At 37.9% G+C, this 20,159-nt stretch overlaps 1 protein-coding gene across 8 annotated transcripts in view; it reads left to right on the forward strand.

Moving 5' to 3' along the window:
- The window catches only part of limch1a (LIM and calponin homology domains 1a), a 159,345-nt gene that overhangs the window by 1,447 nt on the left and 137,739 nt on the right, over window positions 1-20,159 (forward strand). For 3 of the 8 annotated variants that reach the window (XM_059032649.1, XM_034920929.2, XM_034920930.2), the window contains exon 1: window positions 686-1,137. In XM_059032649.1, the coding sequence (XP_058888632.1) occupies window positions 1,036-1,137 (102 nt within the window). In that variant the 5' untranslated portion in view covers window positions 686-1,035. Of the gene's footprint in view, window positions 1-684; window positions 1,138-20,159 lie in introns of those variants that run through there. The other 5 variants (XM_034920935.2, XM_034920936.2, XM_059032650.1 and 2 more) reach the window with 3 other exon arrangements.

The following is a 20,159-nucleotide window of genomic DNA, read 5'->3' on the forward strand; positions in this document are numbered from 1 at the left end:
GGCTCTGTTCTTAGTGACATTTACTCCCTTGGCAACATTGTAACTGTACAACTGAGTGAGTGTTTACAGTAGGTCTATATCTTGGTATACAGCAGGGAATATGCATCACTCGCAGCGTATAAAAAACTATGCCCCTTTCCTCCCTTAAAACCACCGTGACATTGTAATTCTACTAATAAAAGCTCATGGAGCAAAACAAAATTAGAATAAAAAGGCCAAAGACTGTTTCCTACGTATGGCGACTTGCATAGGCTGCAGTGGTGCTAGTACACTGACTGCTGAACAGCTAAATCTGCCGCATTGAAAAAAGGATGTGTGTGTGTGTGTGTGTGTTACTGAAACGTACAAGTAACTAGCCCTCCGCCATGAAAATAATTATAACAACAACAACAACAATAATAATAATCCACTTTCATAAAATATTTACGCTTTGTTTTAAAGTATGCAAATTGAAATGTACAAATGTCTTATTTTTGTATTAAATATATCAAGTTTAAAGTGGAATGTTTGTATTATTTTAACAAAGATTAATGAATAAGTAATTGTATGAAAAACATATTAGGTAATATTATTCCTATATATATATAATGTATTGTTGTTTAAATGACGGTCTGCCTATTGTTCAATTAAAATTCAATTCAGCGCGCGTGCAATCATCAATGTAAAAAGAGGCATGTGATAAACCGGTGGCAGAGGACAGAGGAGGTACCCTGTGCATTTGCATTGGCTGAACGCAAGCTCCATTTGTCTGTTTATTTTTAGCCATTGGTTAATCTCACATTGCATAGAGCGAGAGCTCATCGGATTCCCAGCAACAGAGACTGAAAGGGGAGTGCAGTGCAGCTTCTGCGGCAGCAGCAGCAGCAACCAGAGCCAGCTAGCAACCACCGCCGCATTAACTAGTAGTAGTAGTACATCATCCGAGAATCACCATAACTTTATTTTGAAGTGAATTTGTGTTTGTTTGTTTTGTACAAGATCCGAATTCAACAATATTTCAAATTAAATCCAGTCTGCAGTTTCACGTGTTTGCAAATGGCCAGTCCTGGGCTAGAATTAGAGGGAAACCAACACCAACACCAGCACCAGGACGCGTCTCCTGAACCTGCGTTCCTGGAGGCTCAGAAATGGATCGAGGTAGGTTTTAATTTTGAATTAAGAGGGAGCGAAGATCAGGTGGATGTGGGTGTCGTTCTTTCTAGAAAACAATTACATGTGAAGGCAGTGCATTCTACATTCGGTAACACCACTAGGCTAAATGGAAATAGGAGATGGATGGTCACCTGTTGTAAAAAAGAAACGAAAAGTTGTCATTTTGTTTTGCATGTTGGGTTACCTCTGTGCTTCAATTAAAGCGGAATCACGTGGAAAGAATTTATACTGCATTGAAAGCTATAGCTCAGAGACAATAATCGCTTTTTTGTTTGGGAGAGAATTTGAATAGTGCCAGAGTGCTGCACTTATCTTGCCACGGCTGGTAGTGGAAATGACTGTTAATATACCAAGATTAATCGGACGCTTTTTGTGTTGTGTTTTGAGGATCCTGGACAGATGTTTAAAACATCTAATGAAACCTATAGAGTGTATTACTGTACACTATTATAATTTTAATTGTGTTTACTACTTGATCTATAGTTGTAGGGGGAAAAAGTTTTAAAATGCAGCATTCAAAATGAAAATGTGTTGAAATGCGCAAGTCTAGTTTTTGTAGCCTTGCCTGAGTCAACGGCAAATTTCATGCACGCTACAGGTAATGAAAGAAGATTTATGGTTACTATAGTTACTCCCTTCTCCTCCGCCTAATTCATTGCATTTTGTATACAGTCGTTTAACAGATCCCGAACTAGACGGTCATTTGAAGTGAGGCGAGTGAGAAGATAGGATAAATCCATCCAAACAGCTATACTGACGGATAACGAGATTGCTGTTTGATTGATAACCGTGCCTGTTGTGTTTTGGCTGTTTTTCGAAAGGCTACAGAACGTCCCATAACACGCCCATGCGTGGGAGCTCTCATTCTCTCGCACTGATCAATAATGCAGAACACAGGAGCAAATTGAAAAGCATTGCACTTACAACTTCTAGGGGGGCTATCTCTGCGGGAGGAGGACCTGTAAACTGCACTTGTGTGTCGCAGAAAACACCCTGCAATCTATTTACCAAGGGATCCACTATTCTGTTTTCTATGACTGACTTACCGATGTATATTCTGTTTAATTAACCAAAATGTTTATTTAAATTTTTTTTTATTCTTTTAGATTTTATCAGCACATTATGAATATTTTAAAATAGATGTTTTCTTTGTTTTTATCAATAATAATTACATCAACACTTAACTCTGTGCATCTACATCATAACTGCATATATTTTAAACAATAAAAAGAATTATACATTTTAAATGGATATTTGCACATGATGATTTTTTTTTTTATACTGGCACACCAAAAAATATTTTTGTAAAAAAAAAAAAAAAAAATGTAATAAGTAGGTTTTATTTAGTGTTTAATTTAATGTATTTATGTTAATGTAAGCCTAACAAAAATGTTATATTCTCTAATTCAAGGAAAGGTAAAACTACTGCTATACGTAAAACACCTCCACCATATATAAAATATTACCCCTATATGTAAAATAAAATCTACCCCGTATGTAAAATAAAATCTACCCCTATATGTAATTTTTTTTTTTTTTTTTTTGTGTAGCAGTTCGTGTTTAAGTTGAGAGTTGTTCATAGTTTTGAATGGTTTTACATTTAGGGGGAGATGATTTTACATTTAGGGGTAATTTTATTACATTTAGGGGGAGTTTTACATTTAGGGGGAGTTTTACATATTGGGATTGTACAACCCCAAGGTTTTTAATCTGGTCACCTGTGCTGGGGGGATTTCTCCCCTATGCTGCAGCCAATGGGGGGATTTAGGAGGGAATGGCAAAAAATGGCAAACTTTACATTGTAAAGTTTTAACATTACTTCCCTTGATTTAAATTCAACACTTCTCACAATATATCCAAGCAACTTGTTGGTCTTTTTTTATAGCTTCCCCACATTGTCTAGATGAAGACATTTCTGAGTCAACATGAACTCCTAGGTCTTTTTCATAGTTCCCTTCTTCAATTTCAGTATCTCCCATATGATGTTTATAATGCACATTTTTATTGCCTGCATGCAATACTTTACACTTTTCTCTATTAAATGTCATTTGCCATGTGTCTGCCCAGTTCTGAATGCTGTCTAGTTCATTTTGAATGACCTTTGCTGCTGCAACAGTGTTTGCCACTCCTCCTATTTTTATTTTTGTGCCGTCTGCAAATTTAAGAAGTTTGCTTACTATACCAGAATCTAAATCATTAATGTTGATTAGGAATAGCAGAGGAGCTAATACTGATCCCTGTGGTACAACACTGGTTACCTCGCTCCATTTTGAGGTTTCTCCTCTAATCAGTACTTTCTGTTTTCTTTTACACCAGCGCTCCATTTCTTTTTTTAACTCTACACTCAGCCCTATTTCTGCCTGTTTTTCACTGTTTTCATTTATGTATGTTTAACTACTGGATAGTTTGTGCTGCATGCATGTAACATATCAAATGAAAGGCCTCAAAATGTCCTTGCATATTATGTAAGTTGCAACAGGATCAGGCATACTATGTGCTAGAGATGAGAATATATGTAAAAACAAAAAAAAAAAAAACGCTTTTCCATAAAAGTAATGTTTGGTCACTGCTATTTATATTGTAATCATAGATGGCTAAAAAAAACAAACAAAAACACTGCACCATTGAACCTCAATATGAAATGAGATTTCCAACGATACCGCCCCTTTCAGTCTAGCTGCTACAATAGACTCAAAACGAAACCTAAGCTGTGAACTCTGTCACATGATGAGAGGCTTAACTTCAGGCGATCGTAGTTCCGGCTAGGAGTACCGCGTACACACACTGAATACGTCTTTTGAAAAACCCTGAGTCTGTATTTTTTAAACATGTTCGTAACCTTCGGTACACTGGCGCCTCAAAATGAATGGGGCTGAGTTAAGAGTTAAAGCGAAAGTCACCACTTGCAAAGCAACACCTAGATAGACTTAATATCGTATTTAAATATCCTGCACTACTTTTATTTATCATATGGGAGATCGTGAAATTGAAGAAGGAATCTATGAAAAAGACCTAGTTTATGTTGATTAAAAAATGTCTTCATCTAGACAATGTGTAGAATCAATAAAAAAGGCCAACAAGATGCTCGGATATATTGTGAAGTGTTGAATTTCAGTTCTGGTCACCTTGTTACAAGGATATTGCTGCACTAGCAAGAGTGCAAAGAAGAGCGACCGGAATTATCCAGGGTTTAAAAGGCATGTCGTATGCAGACAGGCTAAAAGAATTGAATCTATACAGTCTTGAACAAAGAAGACTACGCAGCGATCTGATTTCAAGCATTCAAAATTCTAAAAGGTATTGACAATGTCGACCCAGGGGACTTTTTTGACCTGAAAAAAGAAACCAGGACCAGGGGTCACGAATGGAGATTAGATAAAGGGGCATTCAGAACAGAAAATAGGAGGCACTGTTTTACACAGAATTGTGAGGGTTTGGAACCAACTCCCCAGTAATGTTGTTGAAGCCGACACCCTGGGATCCTTCAAGAAGCTGCTTGATGAGATTCTGGGATCAATAGGCTACTAACAACCAAAACGAGCAAGATGGGCCGAATGGCCTCCTCGTTTTGTAAACTTTATTAGGTTCTTATTTATTTATTTTAACCAGAACTACTCAGAATGCGGCTCCTAGTGCTTTCGTCACTGATACCACTTCCTTAGATTGTTGTAGCGTTTTCAGGCATTTTAAATTGGGTGGGAAATACAGTAGCATGGTGTCTTAAAATATCTCTGCAGGATTTTCCTGCACTGAAAGTTGGAGATATGCAGGAGCAACTTGGAAAATGTGCGATTCCCGCGATCCCGTGCAGAAATTCAAGCCCTGATTGGGTATAAGCTTCCTTTTGCGAAGGTTTTTAGAGTACCCTCCACCATTTTTCAAGATTTCTTTTTCTCCCGCTGTTTTTTGATACAGCACTCGGGTAGATGAGATTAATCAATCAATATTTTTTTTTTTAATCGATCAAAGCCCACAAGTAGGATTAATCAATTAATCAATTAAAACCCCTAATTTATGTTAATTATAAAGGATTCAAGGCATTCTACAATAACCTTTTATTTATAAGTGTAACACTACTTTCCCCACTCAGATTTAAAAATGGTGAAACATTATTTCTGCATTTCCCAATTATAGGGGTGTTGCAGTGTGCCCCACCCCTGTGTGTATTTTATGTTTATCTGTTGTATGTAGTGTGTTATTTTTGGTGTATGTATAAGTGCATGGGATATAATGGGGCTATGTAGAACAAGTGATTTAAATTATATAGTTGTGTTTAGGCACGGGGAAATGCACAATCACTCCACGTGCAGATTAAAACAGGTATTAGGATGGAAGCAAGGGGAGCTGTGGCGGAGTGTCCCGCCCCTATTATTATTATTTGTATTTTTGTTTGTGGCGCGGATTAAAGCGCTGTGTCTTTTATTATATTTAAAACCCCCGTGAGGATGCATGACTGATCAGCTACTGATTATTTAACTAGCTGACAGTCATGCATCCTTACCAAACGTGTGCAGACTCTGGCCGAGGGGTAATAAGATAATTAACAACTAGTTAACCCCTCGGCCAGAGTATAAGAAGCGACAGCTGTCCGTTCTGTGGAGTGGAGTGTAGAGAGTACGGGAGAGCGGAGAGAGAGAGCGCGTAGAATACAACAAAACAATTGCTATATTTAAAAAAGTATACTTGTTTCTATTTATTTGGCCATTGCGCCTTTTTGTTTTGTGTTTTGTTTTGTTTAAATCTTTTGTTTCTGTTTATTTACTTAATAAATTACGCTGAATGCAGTTGCATTCAGCTTCACCCGCCCATCCACTGTTTTGGTTTCAGTTACTTCCTGGTCCGTGACGTCATCAACCTCACCACTGCGAGCCAGACTGCCACAGGAGCACAATTAGTTCATGTGCAGATGTATTGAGATTCCAATTGAATGACTCACCACTCTGTGTGTTTCTGTACTGGGGTTTCAAGGGGTTTCCTGTAAAATGTTATCTGTATAACAACAATACTAGATCATTGGGATGGGGTTTATCTTTGTGTTATTTTATAATCCTCAAATACAGACGATGGGTATGGCTTGGTCATATTTTCCATATGCCAGATTTCATTCCAGCCAAGACAGCACTTTGATAGACCCCGGATGAAGAAGAGGGCTCCCCAAAACTACATAGAGACAAACCACTGAAGCGAACTCTCCGCCCAGTCCTGCAAGTTACACACTTTTCTAGCAAGCTTATGATTCATGATTACAGCTTTACTGCAAGTCCTAAATCTGTCCTTGTAACAACAATTTACCGATCTGTTGAGCATGGATATCGGGAACTGAACAGGTGATGGTTTACATCATGGACAGAGATATTGTTCTCATTGAAATCTACTTCGTGTTGGTAAAGTCAGCTTTTTCCTTTGGTGGTGGTGGTGGTGGTGGTGGTGGTGGTGGGGGGGGGGGGGGGCTGGGACTGCATTGCAGTTGTTGCTCCACATTTGAGTAACCATTTTCCTACTAATAACAAAATAGCATGCTCCTAACCAACTGCATGCCAAAGAATCTAAATTGGCAAAGAGACCAAAGGGGAACTACATCTCTGATCTTTCATTTGAATAATCCACAGTAAATAATAAAAGGAACTTGTGGCGTTTAGCTATGATAAGAATCAGATTTCTGATAGTCAATTCAAGTCATCCACAGCTTGTGAATTTATAAATTGCAGCATTTCTTTTTGACTGCATAAGCCCACCATATTCTGTATGCCTGAAATGCTGTGATAACATTTTATCTAATGCAGGACCTGATTAATGTGTGACAGTGGCGTGGTTGGTCCAGACAATTAACACTTGTAATGATGGTACCTTATCAGTGGCATTCATGTAGTACAATTAAATGGATGTAACTGCTTTTGCCAATATTTTATTTCCCTCAACACCCATACTTTGACTTTTCACTGCTGTCATTCACTAATAAATCAAGGCACTATTTTAAAATTCTTCTACTGTTTGTGTCATTAGATTCAGTATATCTCTACAGTGCTTTACTCCTGTACTGCACATCTCCACAAATTGTACTTCTAAAGTTTTTGTGCTTCTAAACTGACAGTGTAATATCTTAAAAATGACTTGATGCATTTTGTTTCTGCACCAGTTTCTAACAATAAATAAAAATGGCTTTATCTTACCTGGAAACTCTTCTCTAATGGCTTGAATGTAACGTCTATCCTTCTGAAAGTATTATTAGAACAACTTTTCTGTTAAATCCTGTTACTTTAAAAACAGTAATGCCTTATTACTACATAAATATTTTTAATTCTTGCAGGTGTTAGGATATTATAGCTATTGCCTCAGTGAATAAGTGTACATTTCATTTCTGTCTTTTTTTACGTAGCATTTCCAACAATAAATACTAATGAAATAAATATTACAGAATAAACCAGGATACCATTTTCAGTTATAGCCCAGTTCTGGGAGCAGATTACAAGTTATGTAACCACAGTTTACTGTACCATTACATATACAGTAAATGCCGTTTATAAGAATCACATCCGTTCTGGATGATTTCATTCTCATAAGCAGTTGATTCTTAAGCAGGCTGATATGATTACAATTAGCAAAAGCGTGCTTCCGCGCATCAGCAGTTTAATACAAATGTCAGTGGTGTTCAATCACTGAGGACAATACATCAAAACAAGTCCTCGTGGGTAAGTTATTTGTTCTTGGTTAAAGACCCTTCTTTCTTTCAGACCGAGGGATTGTACTTTTTGATAATAGAAACAATAGTTGAAATTGGGATACTCAAATGCTTGGAAGTCTTGTATCCTTCTCCAGCTTTATGACAATAAATAATTTTCTGCCTGAAGTCTTCAGGTAGCTCTTTACTTTTTCCCATATTGACTTATTTGTAATGACAGCAATCATCCTATGCCTAACCCTTTTATACTCTAAGAATGTTCACCTGCAATCCAGCATTTTCTAGACTTTTCTAGAATTAGGTTGTGCATTATCATAGTGAAATTTCTAACACCTTGTAGACAATACTATCATAGCATCAAAGGGTATGAATACTTTTGAATTAGCATTTTTTGAGTTTTGCAAAATAATTGCTGATAAACAGTTGTAGACATCAATTTCTTTTTTCCTCATCCACAAAAGCAAAACTTTTGCTACAAAAGATTTTTCCTAAAATCCTTTGTTTTGAGTTGTAAAAATTATAAATTTCCATTGGGGTATGTAAACTTTTGCCTACAACTGTATATATATTAGTACTGGTAGAAATATCTGAGTATTCAAACACATTTTTTTTTTTTACCTGTATTCAGATAGAAAAATCAGATATTTGTATTCGCTGCAAATGACAATAATTAATAAATAATTAACACACTGAATTGAAACATTAACTGTAAGAATATTTTCTAACTTAAGGAATAATTCACATGCTGAGCATTAATATCTGTGGTGCATGTTTTGTTTTTTTCATCAGATCTGTTTTTATTCACAGTAACCTGTTGCTTCTTGGACATATTCAGTTATTTTGAACTTTAGATCTGTTTTGTTTAAAAAATAAATAAATAAAAATAATAATAATAATAATAATAATAATAATAATAATTGAATGCAGAAACCAAACACAAATTTGGCAACTTAACTACCAACTGCACTTCAAGAATCTAGACTGAGAGCTGGCTGCATCTTGTAAGATAAGAACATAAGAACATAAGAAAGTTTACAAACAAGAGGAGGCCATTCAGCCCATCTTGCTCGTTTGGTTGTTAGTAGCTTATTGATCCCAGAATCTCATCAAGCAGCTTCTTGAAGGATCCCAGGGTGTCAGCTTCAACAACATTACTGGGGAGTTGGTTCCAGACCCTCACAATTCTATGTGTAAAAAAGTACCTCCTATTTTCTGTTCTGAATGCCCCGTTATCTAATCTCCATTTGTGACCCCTGGTCCTTGTTTCTTTTTTCAGGTCAAAGAAGTCCCCTGGGTTGACATTGTCAATACCTTTTAGGATTTTGAATGTTTGAATCAGCTCACCGCGTAGTCTTCTTTGTTCAAGACTGAATAGATTCAATTCTTTTAGCCTGTCTGCATACGACATGCCTTTTAAACCCTGGATAATTCTGGTTGCTCTTCTTTGCACTCTTTCTAGAGCAGCAATATCCTTTTTGTAACGAGGTGACCAGAAATGAACTCAATATTCTAGGTGAGGTCTTACTAATGCATTGTAGAGTTTTAACATTACTTCCCTTGATTTAAATTCAACACTTCTCACAATATATCCAAGCATCTTGTTAGCCTTTTTTATAGCTTCCCCACATTGTCTAGATGAAGACATTTCTGAGTCAACATAAACTCCTAGGTCTTTTTCATAGTTCCCTTCTTCAATTTCACTATCTCCCATATGATATTTATAATGCACATTTTTATTGCCCGCATGCAATACTTTACACTTTTCTCTATTAAATTTCATTTGCCATGTGTCTGCCCAATTCTGAATGCTGTCTAGATCATTTTGAATGACCTTTGCTGCTGCAACAGTGTTTGCCACTCCTCCTATTTTTGTGTCGTCTGCAAATTTAACGAGTTTGCTTACTATACCAGAATCTAAATCATTAATATTGATTAGGAATAGCAGAGGAGCTAATACTGATCCCTGTGGTACACCACTGGTTACCTCACTCCATTTTGAGGTTTCTCCTCTAATCAGTACTTTCTGTTTTCTACATGTTAACCACTCCCTAATCCATGTGCATGCATTTCCTTGAATCCCTACTGCGTTCAGTTTGAGAATTAATCTTTTATGCGGGACTTTGTCAAAAGCTTTTGGGAAATCTAAATAAACCATGTAATATGCTTTGCAATTATCCATTGTCGATGTTGCATCCTCAAAAAAGTCAAGTAGGTTAGTTAGGCACGATCTCCCTTTCCTAAAACCATGCTGGCTGTCTACCAGGATATTGTTACCATATAGGTAATTTTCCATTTTGGATCTTATTATAGTTTCCATAAGTTTACATATAGTAGAAGTCAGGCTTATTGGTCTGTAGTTACCTGGTTCGGTTTTGTCTCCCTTTTTGTGGATCGGTATTACGTTTGCAATTTTCCAGTCTGTCGGTACAACCCCTGTGTCAAGAGACTGTTGCATGATCTTGGTTAGCGGTTTGTAAATAACTTCTTTCATTTCTTTGAGTACTATTGGGAGGATCTCATCCGGCCCATGGGATTTGTTTATTTTAAGAGCTCCTAGTCCTTTTAATACTTCTGCCTCTGTTATGCTAAAGTTATTTAAAATTGGATAGGAACAGGTCGACATGTCGGGCATGTTGTCTGTGTCCTCCTTTGTAAAAACCTGTGAAAAGTAATCATTCAATATATTTGCTATTTTTTTTTTCTTTGCCTATGATTTTGCCATTTGTGTCTCTTAGACATTTAACCTCCTCTTTGAATGTTCTCTTGCTGTTATAATATTGGAAAAATATTTTGGAATTGGTTTTAGCCCCCTTAGCAATATTGATTTCTATCTCTCTCTTGGCCTTTCTAACTTCCTTTTTGACTTGTGTTTGCAGTTCCAAGTACTCTTTCTGTGTACTTTGTTTTTGGTCCCTTTTAAACACTCTGTAAAGTGCCTTTTCGCTGAATATTTTTTTAAATTGATCTATTAAACCATTTTGGCCATTTTGTTTTAGATTTGTCTACTTTTGGGATGTAATTGTTTTGTGCCTCTAGTACTACATTTTTTAAAAACAGCCATCCTTTTTCTGTGGATGTTTTCTCTATTTTACTCCAATCTACTTCTGTTAGTCTCCGTTTCATACCTTCATAGTTTGCTTTTCTAAAATCGTAAACCTTAGCTTTAGTCATTACTTTTGGGGTTTTAAAAAATATTTCAAATGAGACCATGTTGTGGTCTGAGTTTGCCAATGGCTCTGACCTCTGTTTTAGTTATTCTGTCTTCATTATTTGAAAAGACTAAATCAAGGCATGCCTCCCCTCTAGTCGGTGCCTTGACAGATTGCGTTAGGAAGCAGTCATTTGTCATTTCCACCATTTCAATTTCGTCCGTCGTGCCCCCCATCGGGTTTTCCTATTTTATATGAGGGAAGTTGAAATCCCCCATTAGTATGGCTTCTCCTTTTCTACACGCATTTCGAATGTCATTGTACAACAGAATATTTTGCTCAGCGTCTGAATTTGGCGGTCTATAGCATGCTCCTATTATTATGGCCTTTGAATTTGTGTCCATTATTCTGACCCATATTGATTCTGCATTGTTTTCTTTGTCCTGATTTAACACCTGGGCTTGAAGACTATTTCTTATGTATAGCGCTACCCCTCCGCCTCTTCTGTCCTGCCTGTCTTTCCTATATATAAGATGTAAGTGAGTTTGCTTAAAATAGTTGATGGCCCAATATATACTATTATTATTATTATTATTATTATTATTATTATTATTAGTTTATTTAGCAGACGCCTTTATCCAAGGCGACTTACAGAGACTAGGGTGTGTGAATTATGCATCAGCTGCAGAGTCACTTACAATTACATCTCACCCGAAAGAAGGAGCACAAGGAGGTTAAGTGACTTGCTCAGGGTCACACAATGAGTCAGTGGCTGAGGCGGGATTTGAACCGGGGACCTTCTGGTTATAACCCCCTTTCTTTAACCACTGGACCACACAGCCTACCTTTACAACATTCACTGACTAAGCAGCAAAACCGGGCAGATGCATAGACTGGACTACTAGGATCTTTACAGTATCTTTGTATTTCTGTTTGCCAAACGAGTCTGTTTCTGTACTGTAGCTGTGTCGCTACTGTCCACAGCTGCCCCTAGAAAGAAGATAATGTACCATGAATGAATGAATGCTTCCTTTTGTCTGAGCTGACTAGGGGTTTCTGCACTGTCCTGGCAATCTCTTCTATCAAGGTATAATACATTGAGAGGCAAGGAGATTAAAGGGACAGATTCAAGATTTGACTCTCACATGACTGATTTAATTGTGTTATAAATTACATTCCTATATATTCTGCAATGGAAGGGGCTGCATCACCCTGTTGCTAGAGGCATTGGCCCCCGCAACCATCTGCACGGTGCGTACCATTGGTTTGCAAATTTTCGGCTTCATAACTGTGGACTAGCATATAATCTTATGTGATCGGTTGATACGAAACAGACATTTTAAGCTTATAGGACTGTACTGTTTATTTAGTGGTAGTAATGAGCAAATGGAAGCAGATCAATTTGGTTGAAAAAGAGGAGTGAAAATCTTTATTTCGATGACCCAGAATGTCGGAGGGAATCAATCTGTAAAAGCACCAAACTGTCTGTTTCTGGCGTTAACAGAGGTGGCTTTTTAAGCGCTGAAAATACGTTGGCAGCATTGAATGTTAGTATTGCATTATCTGAATTCTGCTGCTCTTCCAGGATTGAACATGATACAAGTTTCATTTGTATTTTCAATCAATCTATTTTATATAGCGCCTTTCATAGTGGACCACCATCACAAAGCACTTTACAAGATGCAGTAAAAAACAATGCATAATAAGAACATAGAACATAAAGTTTACAAATGAGAGGAGGCCATTCGGCCCATCTTGCTCGTTTGGTTGTTAGTAGCTTATTGATCACAGAATCTCATCAAGCAGCTTCTTGAAGGATCCCAGGGGAATACATTAAATACAGTGAAAAACAAAGCATACATTAAATACAAGGCTAGGATGTGAAAATTCAAAAACATTGTGGATGCATATGTCATATAGAATCATAAGAAGATACAGTGAAAGATCAGAAGTAGCAGAGGCACAACAGTATGCCTATGTCATATAGAATCATGAGAATAAGATAGTGAAAAATCAGAAATGGCAAAGACAACAGCTAATAAGACATCGGGCTTAAAAAGCATGGAAAGCAAGAGAGAACAAATGGGTCTTGAGTTGATTTAAAGCAAGTGATGGTGGGAGCATCACGCACCAAAGTTGGGAGAGAGTTCCAGAGTCAGAGCCATGAAGCTAAACTATCGCTCTCAAAGTGTGATGCACTTCTGCTTGGGGATAACAAGCAGGCCAGAGTTGGAGGACCTCGGCTTGCAGGCAAGGACATTACAGGTCATCAGGTTGAAGAAGTACTCGGGACCTGTGTAGGTGAGCAGGAGAATTTTGAAAGTATTCCTGAACTTTACAGGTAGCCAGTGCAGTGAACGTTTTTTACATATGGTAAGTTTCCTGGCGGCAGCATTTTGAACTATTATTATTATTATTATTTATTTTATTTAGCAGACGCCTTTATCCAAGGCGACTTACAGAGACTAGGGTGTGTGAACTATGCATCAGCTGCAGAGTCACTTACAATTACGTCTCACCCGAAAGACGGAGTACAAGGAGGTTAAGTGACTTGCTCAGGGTCACACAATGAGTCAGTGGCTGAGCCGGGATTTGAACCGGGGACCTCCTGGTTACAAGCCCGTTTCTTTAACCCAAGGGTGCCCAATCCTGGTCCTGGAGGGCCGATGCCCTCCTGACTTTTATTGCAACTGTGGCCTTATTAGAAGCTTAATTGGTCCAATTACTCAATTTAGTGTACAGTATGAACAAAAACCAGGAGGGCATCGGCCCTCCAGGACCAGGATTGGGCACCCCTGCTTTAACCATTGGACCACACAGCCTCCTTAACTAGCTGCAGTCGGTTGATGGCGTGTGCCGGAAGACCACCATAAAGAGAGTTGCAGTAGTTGAGTCGAGAGGAGACAAATGCACGACAAAATATCTCTGCATCCGAGAGGGAAAGGTAGGGACGGAGTGGAGATGTTTCAAAGGTGGTAGATGGAAGATTTGACCACAGAGGAGATGTGGGCATCAAAGGAGAGGTTGCTATCCAGAAGTACACCAAGGCTTCGTACAGTGGGGAAGGCAGCAGCAGAGGTTCAGGGCAGCTATATTGAGATTAAGTTGAGTTTTAGATCCTACTAGAAGGAGTTAAGATTTGCTAGTGTTCAGCTGAAGAAAATTGGCAGACATCCAGGCCTCAATGTCTTGAATGCAAGCCAAGAGCTGGACCATGGCAGAGGGACATCCAAGGTCGAGTTTTAAGTGGAGCTGGAGTGTCATCAGCATAGGAGTGAAACATCAGGCTATGTTGGCGGATGAGGTGACTCAAGGGATGCATGTAGATGGCACAAGAACAGACCCTTGAGGGACTCCACAAGTGACTGGGTTTGCGACACTACTGCATCCAGCATATAAAACAGACTGCAAGCGTCCAGATAGGTAAGATGACATCCAGGAGAGACCGGTTCCAGAGATCCCAGCATGTTACTAATCATTAACACATAATTGCCAAGTTGTGGTGGTGTTGATTTATTTTTTGTTTTGTCACAATGTGCAAGAGAAACAAAAGTTTCTTTATACTCCATGCTTAGGGGGTGAGACATTAGTTATAGTGATTGTGAGAGTATTGATTTAGAAATGGAACCAGCATAACAGATTTGTGAGTTTTCCCCATAGTTTAAGACTGTATTTTCGAATAGGTTTATTTGTATCTTTTGTTGTTGTTGTGGACTATTTAGCTGTCACTGTAGTTGCTATTTTATCTCTGGCAGTGCGCTCTTTTTATTCATTTTTAGAAAGGGAAACGGTGATGCAATTTGATCACAATTTTCTAATGTGACAGTGTAGGTGTTGTGAAACGCAGGAAAGAACAAATGCAGCATTCCGATTGGCTGAAACACTTCACCTCATGTTGATGCAGAGTTGTCGGCATGAGATGGGATGTTGGTGTGGTTCAGTTTCTGGGGACGCTCCTGGTTGGAGGGCTCCTAGCAGGCTCTGCATTAACTATGTAAACAAGGAACTGAATATTCACTGAAAAACAGACTTGACTACTTATTACTCCCAAATCAAGGGATTGTCCCATATTCCTCCAGAATAATTCAAACACCTACTGTCATGGCAGAGGTTTCTATGTTGTTTTCCACACTGAAACTGGATTGCGTTTCAGGAGCTGTACTAAATGGTTAGAGTATTTCAGAGATGGTTATCCTTTAAGAAGCTTGATCACTCAAACTCTTTAAGTCATTTTCACTCAAACTCTTAAGTCATTTTCATGGTAGCTCAGGTAAAGATGTCTTGACCAAGTAATCTCAATCTGACCAAAGCAAAATAGCTGGGTTAAGATTAACCATGTAATCACATGTTCTATAAAAAGTTTTATCTTAATTTGTTAAATGAAGAGGGCCAAGTTGGTCCCAATTTTGTTTTTATTTAAGTTGGCCATTTTTATATCCCAGTGTTTTATTGAGATAGATTTTTTATGTTTTACATCTTTTAATGGCTGATTTTTTTTTTTTTTGAGTAAGTGGATTCAAATTACATTTTGTTTTTACTTTCCCTTACCTTTTATGGTATTTGAAATTGTTCTGAGAAGTTCAATGTGTGGAAGAGTTTAAAAAAATAATTCCAGCCTGGGATTTATTAATTCTTTTACTTAGATTTAGTTTTGTTAGCTGTTTTGAAAAGCTCACCTCTTTATGGAAGTTGAAGTTATACTTTTTTTTAGTGTGTGTGTGTGATAAAAGTATAATGATAAAAACATATATGTATGTTTCTCATTGGAAGGGGTCACTTCCCATCTCTTAAGTGGTATTTTGGTTTGTACTCTCCATCTTAACTGACTGGGCATGTGCAATATTTGACAACTTGGCAGACAAGCTGAACCAATCAAAACAATAAACTCAGTACAGTAGGTTACTGCCAACACCTGCAGTGTGTGCAGCAAGGCTTGGCTGTGAGGATTTTTGAAAATCTAATTTAAAATGTAGTTTACATGAGAGATTTCAAATTAAGTAGTTACACTTTTGTTTACTCTGGGTCATATTCACAGAGCAGTTACCACAGTGCTAGGTTTGCAACACCTGTTTGTAAGGAGAGTTTATGTAATATAAGCTTGTGTACGACTTCCTGGCATTTCGAATTTTGAATCATTATTTCCTGTAAGCAGATGTCAAACAACATGTCACATCTGTTTACTACTCTGATTCTAATTTCACTCCCTCTGCCCCTGGGGGTCATTTCAGATTCCACATACATGGCTTCTAAGGTTAAACCTGTGAGAGGGAAAAAACAAAACAAAAAAAAACACCTTTATATAAATGTCACCAAAGCAATGACTTTGAAGTTCCTAATTTTATGTCCAGTTATCACAAACTGCAGCCTTTGCAGCATTCTGTTTTAAGTTTAAAGTGTTACTCTTTCTCTCGTTGCTCCCTGTGTCTCAGCAGCACAGGGTATTACAATTTGTAAGTTGCCTAACATTTAAGTCCTCCTTCTAATTGATATATGTCGATAACACTGAACAAAGTATAGCTCTGTCTATTACAGCAGTCTTATAAGTTCCCAAAATGAGTTCCCTGAAAGACAACCTGATGGTTACACCGTAAAATAGGATAATTCAAATGCCTTTCCACCCTCGTGTATTTGAAAACATCCACATCTAAATAATATCCCTTCAAGTGAGCTCATTAGCGAGATTACCACATTTTAACAAGAGGATACAATATCAGCCCTCGTCTTTTGAGCCTGCTGGTGGGACAATACCAGGATTTCTGCACATTAAAGAGAGGGAACCACTGTGTACAATGAAACTTCTATAGAGGAGGCCAACATTGGAACACAAATGCAAAGCTGGCAGGTAGATGCAGGATTGGCTGCAACCCTGGGAAAATGTCACTGATGAATGTCCTTTGTGTGGTTGGAGAGAAATCGGAGAAGCTTTGGCGGTGTCATATAGCACTCTGTATATTGTGCATATTGTCTAGCAGGGTTAGAAACTAACGTTCGCCCGAGGCGAATTAAAACTGATGAGGACTAGTTGATGTCTGTGTCTTCTGTAGCCCTGTGGGCGAGTGCTTAAGAAAAGTGTACAGATTTACTCACGTTCACAGGCTTGCGTTTAAAAAAAAAAAATGCAGGAAAGGTCAATTTTCTAACGGGGTGTAGTGGTGGTGAACAAACATTCATAATGTTTACAAAAGTAAATTAGAAATTAAACCTCCCTTATCTCCCCTTGTCATGCTGAATTTTGCATTATTTTGAGATATGCGAACGCATCAACGTTACATTGAAATTTGTCTTTGATTTACTTACATTATTTATTCATTGCTGTGGTTTAACCAAACGTTCGGCATAAACAAAATGTCAATTTTTAGACCTCAAAACAGTATAAAAACAGCCATGAAGTTTAATTTTTTAATGATGTACTCAGCCTTCTCATTTCCAGCTGGCAGCTGGCTAAATTGCCAGCTGTTTAGTTAGTCCAATAAAAGGTCTCACATCTCCTTCTTTGACTAAGTTTTTCTAATATTTTTACAATAAATCTATGTCTTCCTCGTCATTTGAACTCCACACAGAGTGAACTCCTGGTCTCCATTGTGCTTGGGTCAGGAGAACAAACAGATCACTAACCAGATATCATTGCAATATAGTCCTTTTTAGTGCCGAAGTGGGTATCCTTCCCCCATGAAACCCCCATCCAAATAAGCATTGTTGTCAAAGTTTCTCCTGTGATTGCTTGGGTACGGACTCAATATTTGTGTGTATTTTTGTGTTGAAAAAAAAAAAAGGCAATATGTAATGATAATGTCTTCCTTTTTGCTGGCTTTCAGCTAGTTTTATTACACAAGATCTCTGTTACACGCAATCTCTGTCTCGTAGTCAGTCTACAAACAAAGGCTTGAAATAAAAAATAAAAAAAAAACGTGTACTAAGAGGCATGTCTTGTTTGCTGCATTTATAAAATTAATAGAATATCTTGTTATATTAATAAAAGACATGTATTGTAATGCATGGGTCACATTGATCCACGTGGCAATTCTAGGTAGGACTGTTTTATAACTATCATTTTTGCAATTCTGGCTATCAAATGCCGTCAGGATATTTATATATTTAGGAAAAGTCAAAAACGGACATACACATACGATTTACAACGGAAGAGTAATTAACATTTTAAATACAAAATGGGTCACACTGACCTGCATGGCGGTTCTAGTGTTAAAATAGTTGATTTTTAAAGTGCATGAAAAATCAAGTAATCATTATATGTGAAACTGATGAAGGCAAAGATTGCCAAACAAGGTACATCAAAAGTGTAACAATTACTACACACCATAAACACCTCTGTTATTTTAAAGCTAAAAGTTATTTTTAGAACAGCTCACGCCCTTGCAAAGCATCCATGACCGTATTCAGATTTTGAATGGAGGTGTGACCTGGATGAGGCAAAAGGATTGAATGTAAAGGAAAACCTATAGAAATTCTGAACAGGCACAGGAGTGTATACACGCTATTGCGAGGACCCAGCGTCCAGCCCAGTTAACCAGAATGGCTCTGCTAAATATCTGTTGGGTACCTCGGACGGTTCTACAGATAGTTCCATTACTGAGGCAGTGAAATGCTACGTGAAGTATGCTGTCAACGGTGTTGTCCACACAGACTTTATTGGGGTTCGGGTATATGGGGCAGATCCAGAAACCCAATCAATATATCAATAATTTATACCATAAAACAAACCTAAATTTGTGTTAATTTTTCTGTTTTCCGTACCACGTCATGGATCGTTATTGCGGCCATTTTGAAAAGATCTTTTGAACCCAGTGTACCAGTAGTAATAAATCTGTTTTTCTTGCAAACCTGTTCTGGGAATCCAAAGCTTATTATCCTAATCTAAATACATATTTTCATTTTGAAAAACAATTTCTGTAAGGCCCTTGTAATAATCTAGTGTCAAAGGAATGCTGCTTAACAGAAATGTTACTGCAGTTTAAAACACGTAAACCGTACAGTTCACTTTAATGAAAGAACACATGTCTCTTATCAGTTTACCATTTGGATTGTATATGTATCCGATAGCTATTTTGCTTTATGGCTTTCTTTTACCTTTTTGGTTTTAATGTTGCCTGGATTTAGATGGAAATATACTGCTCGAGACTTGGAATTACAGGGTATATTTTATTTTTATGCTTACCGCATAATTTCTTGGAAAATAAAATCCTAGATTGTTTTGCTTCAGTCAAAGTACCAAGTGATCCGCTGTTGATTCTGGAACATTAAAAGTTAGTTTGGCAGAAATCTTGGCAAAAAAACTATTGTATAAATAAAGTAAGAATCTTCTGTGAAATAATGTGCCAGGACAGCTGTTATTGCAAGCACTGGAAATATGGTAGCTGATAGTTTTGCTAAAATTATTAATATTTGACTTTCCCTTCAATAATCCCTGTTTCACATCGCCGTACCGAAGACCAGACCTGGGTTCAATTACGTAATTGTCCAATTTGTAATTAATTACAAATACATTGGCACACCATGACATCATAATTGATAAATTAGTTAAATTATGCATTTATTTGTCGTACGATCCATTATTCTTGCATTTTTCAACCACTTGTAGTGACCCTGTTTGTTTTAAAATGTTTCTGTATTTGAACCTGATTTATTGCTTCGTTATTTAGAATAAATGAAAGAATCATCTTAATGTGTAGTTTGTTACTTTTTAGTAGAATTGTAATTACTGCAGCATATGTAATTGTACTTGTAGTTGAACAAAACAGCATTGTAGTTGCAATTTCAGCTAACCATTCTCCTGTAATTGTAATGGTGACTGACCCCAGGGCTACCTAAGACAGCAATGTGTGCTCTGCATTTGGTCACAAGGGGCTCCCGAGTGACGCATCCAGTAAAGGCGCTCTGTATGGAGTGCAGGATGTGCTCTATAGTCTGGACGTCGCGAGTTTGAGTCCATGCTATTCCTTTGCCGACCGAGGACAAGAACTTCCAGGGGGCGGCGCTCAATTGGTCGAACACAGCCCTGGCGGAGGGAGGGGTAGTTTGGCCAGGGTATCCTCGGCTCACCGTGCATCGGCGACCCCTGTAGTCTGGCCGGGCGCCTGCGGGCTTGCCTATAAGCTGCCCGAGAGCTGCGTTGTCCTCCGACGCTGTAGCTCTGGGTGGCTGCATGGTCAGTCTGCAGTGTG

This window comes from Acipenser ruthenus, chromosome 1, assembly GCF_902713425.1.
Source record: "Acipenser ruthenus chromosome 1, fAciRut3.2 maternal haplotype, whole genome shotgun sequence".
Taxonomy (NCBI): Eukaryota; Metazoa; Chordata; class Actinopteri; order Acipenseriformes; family Acipenseridae; genus Acipenser; species Acipenser ruthenus.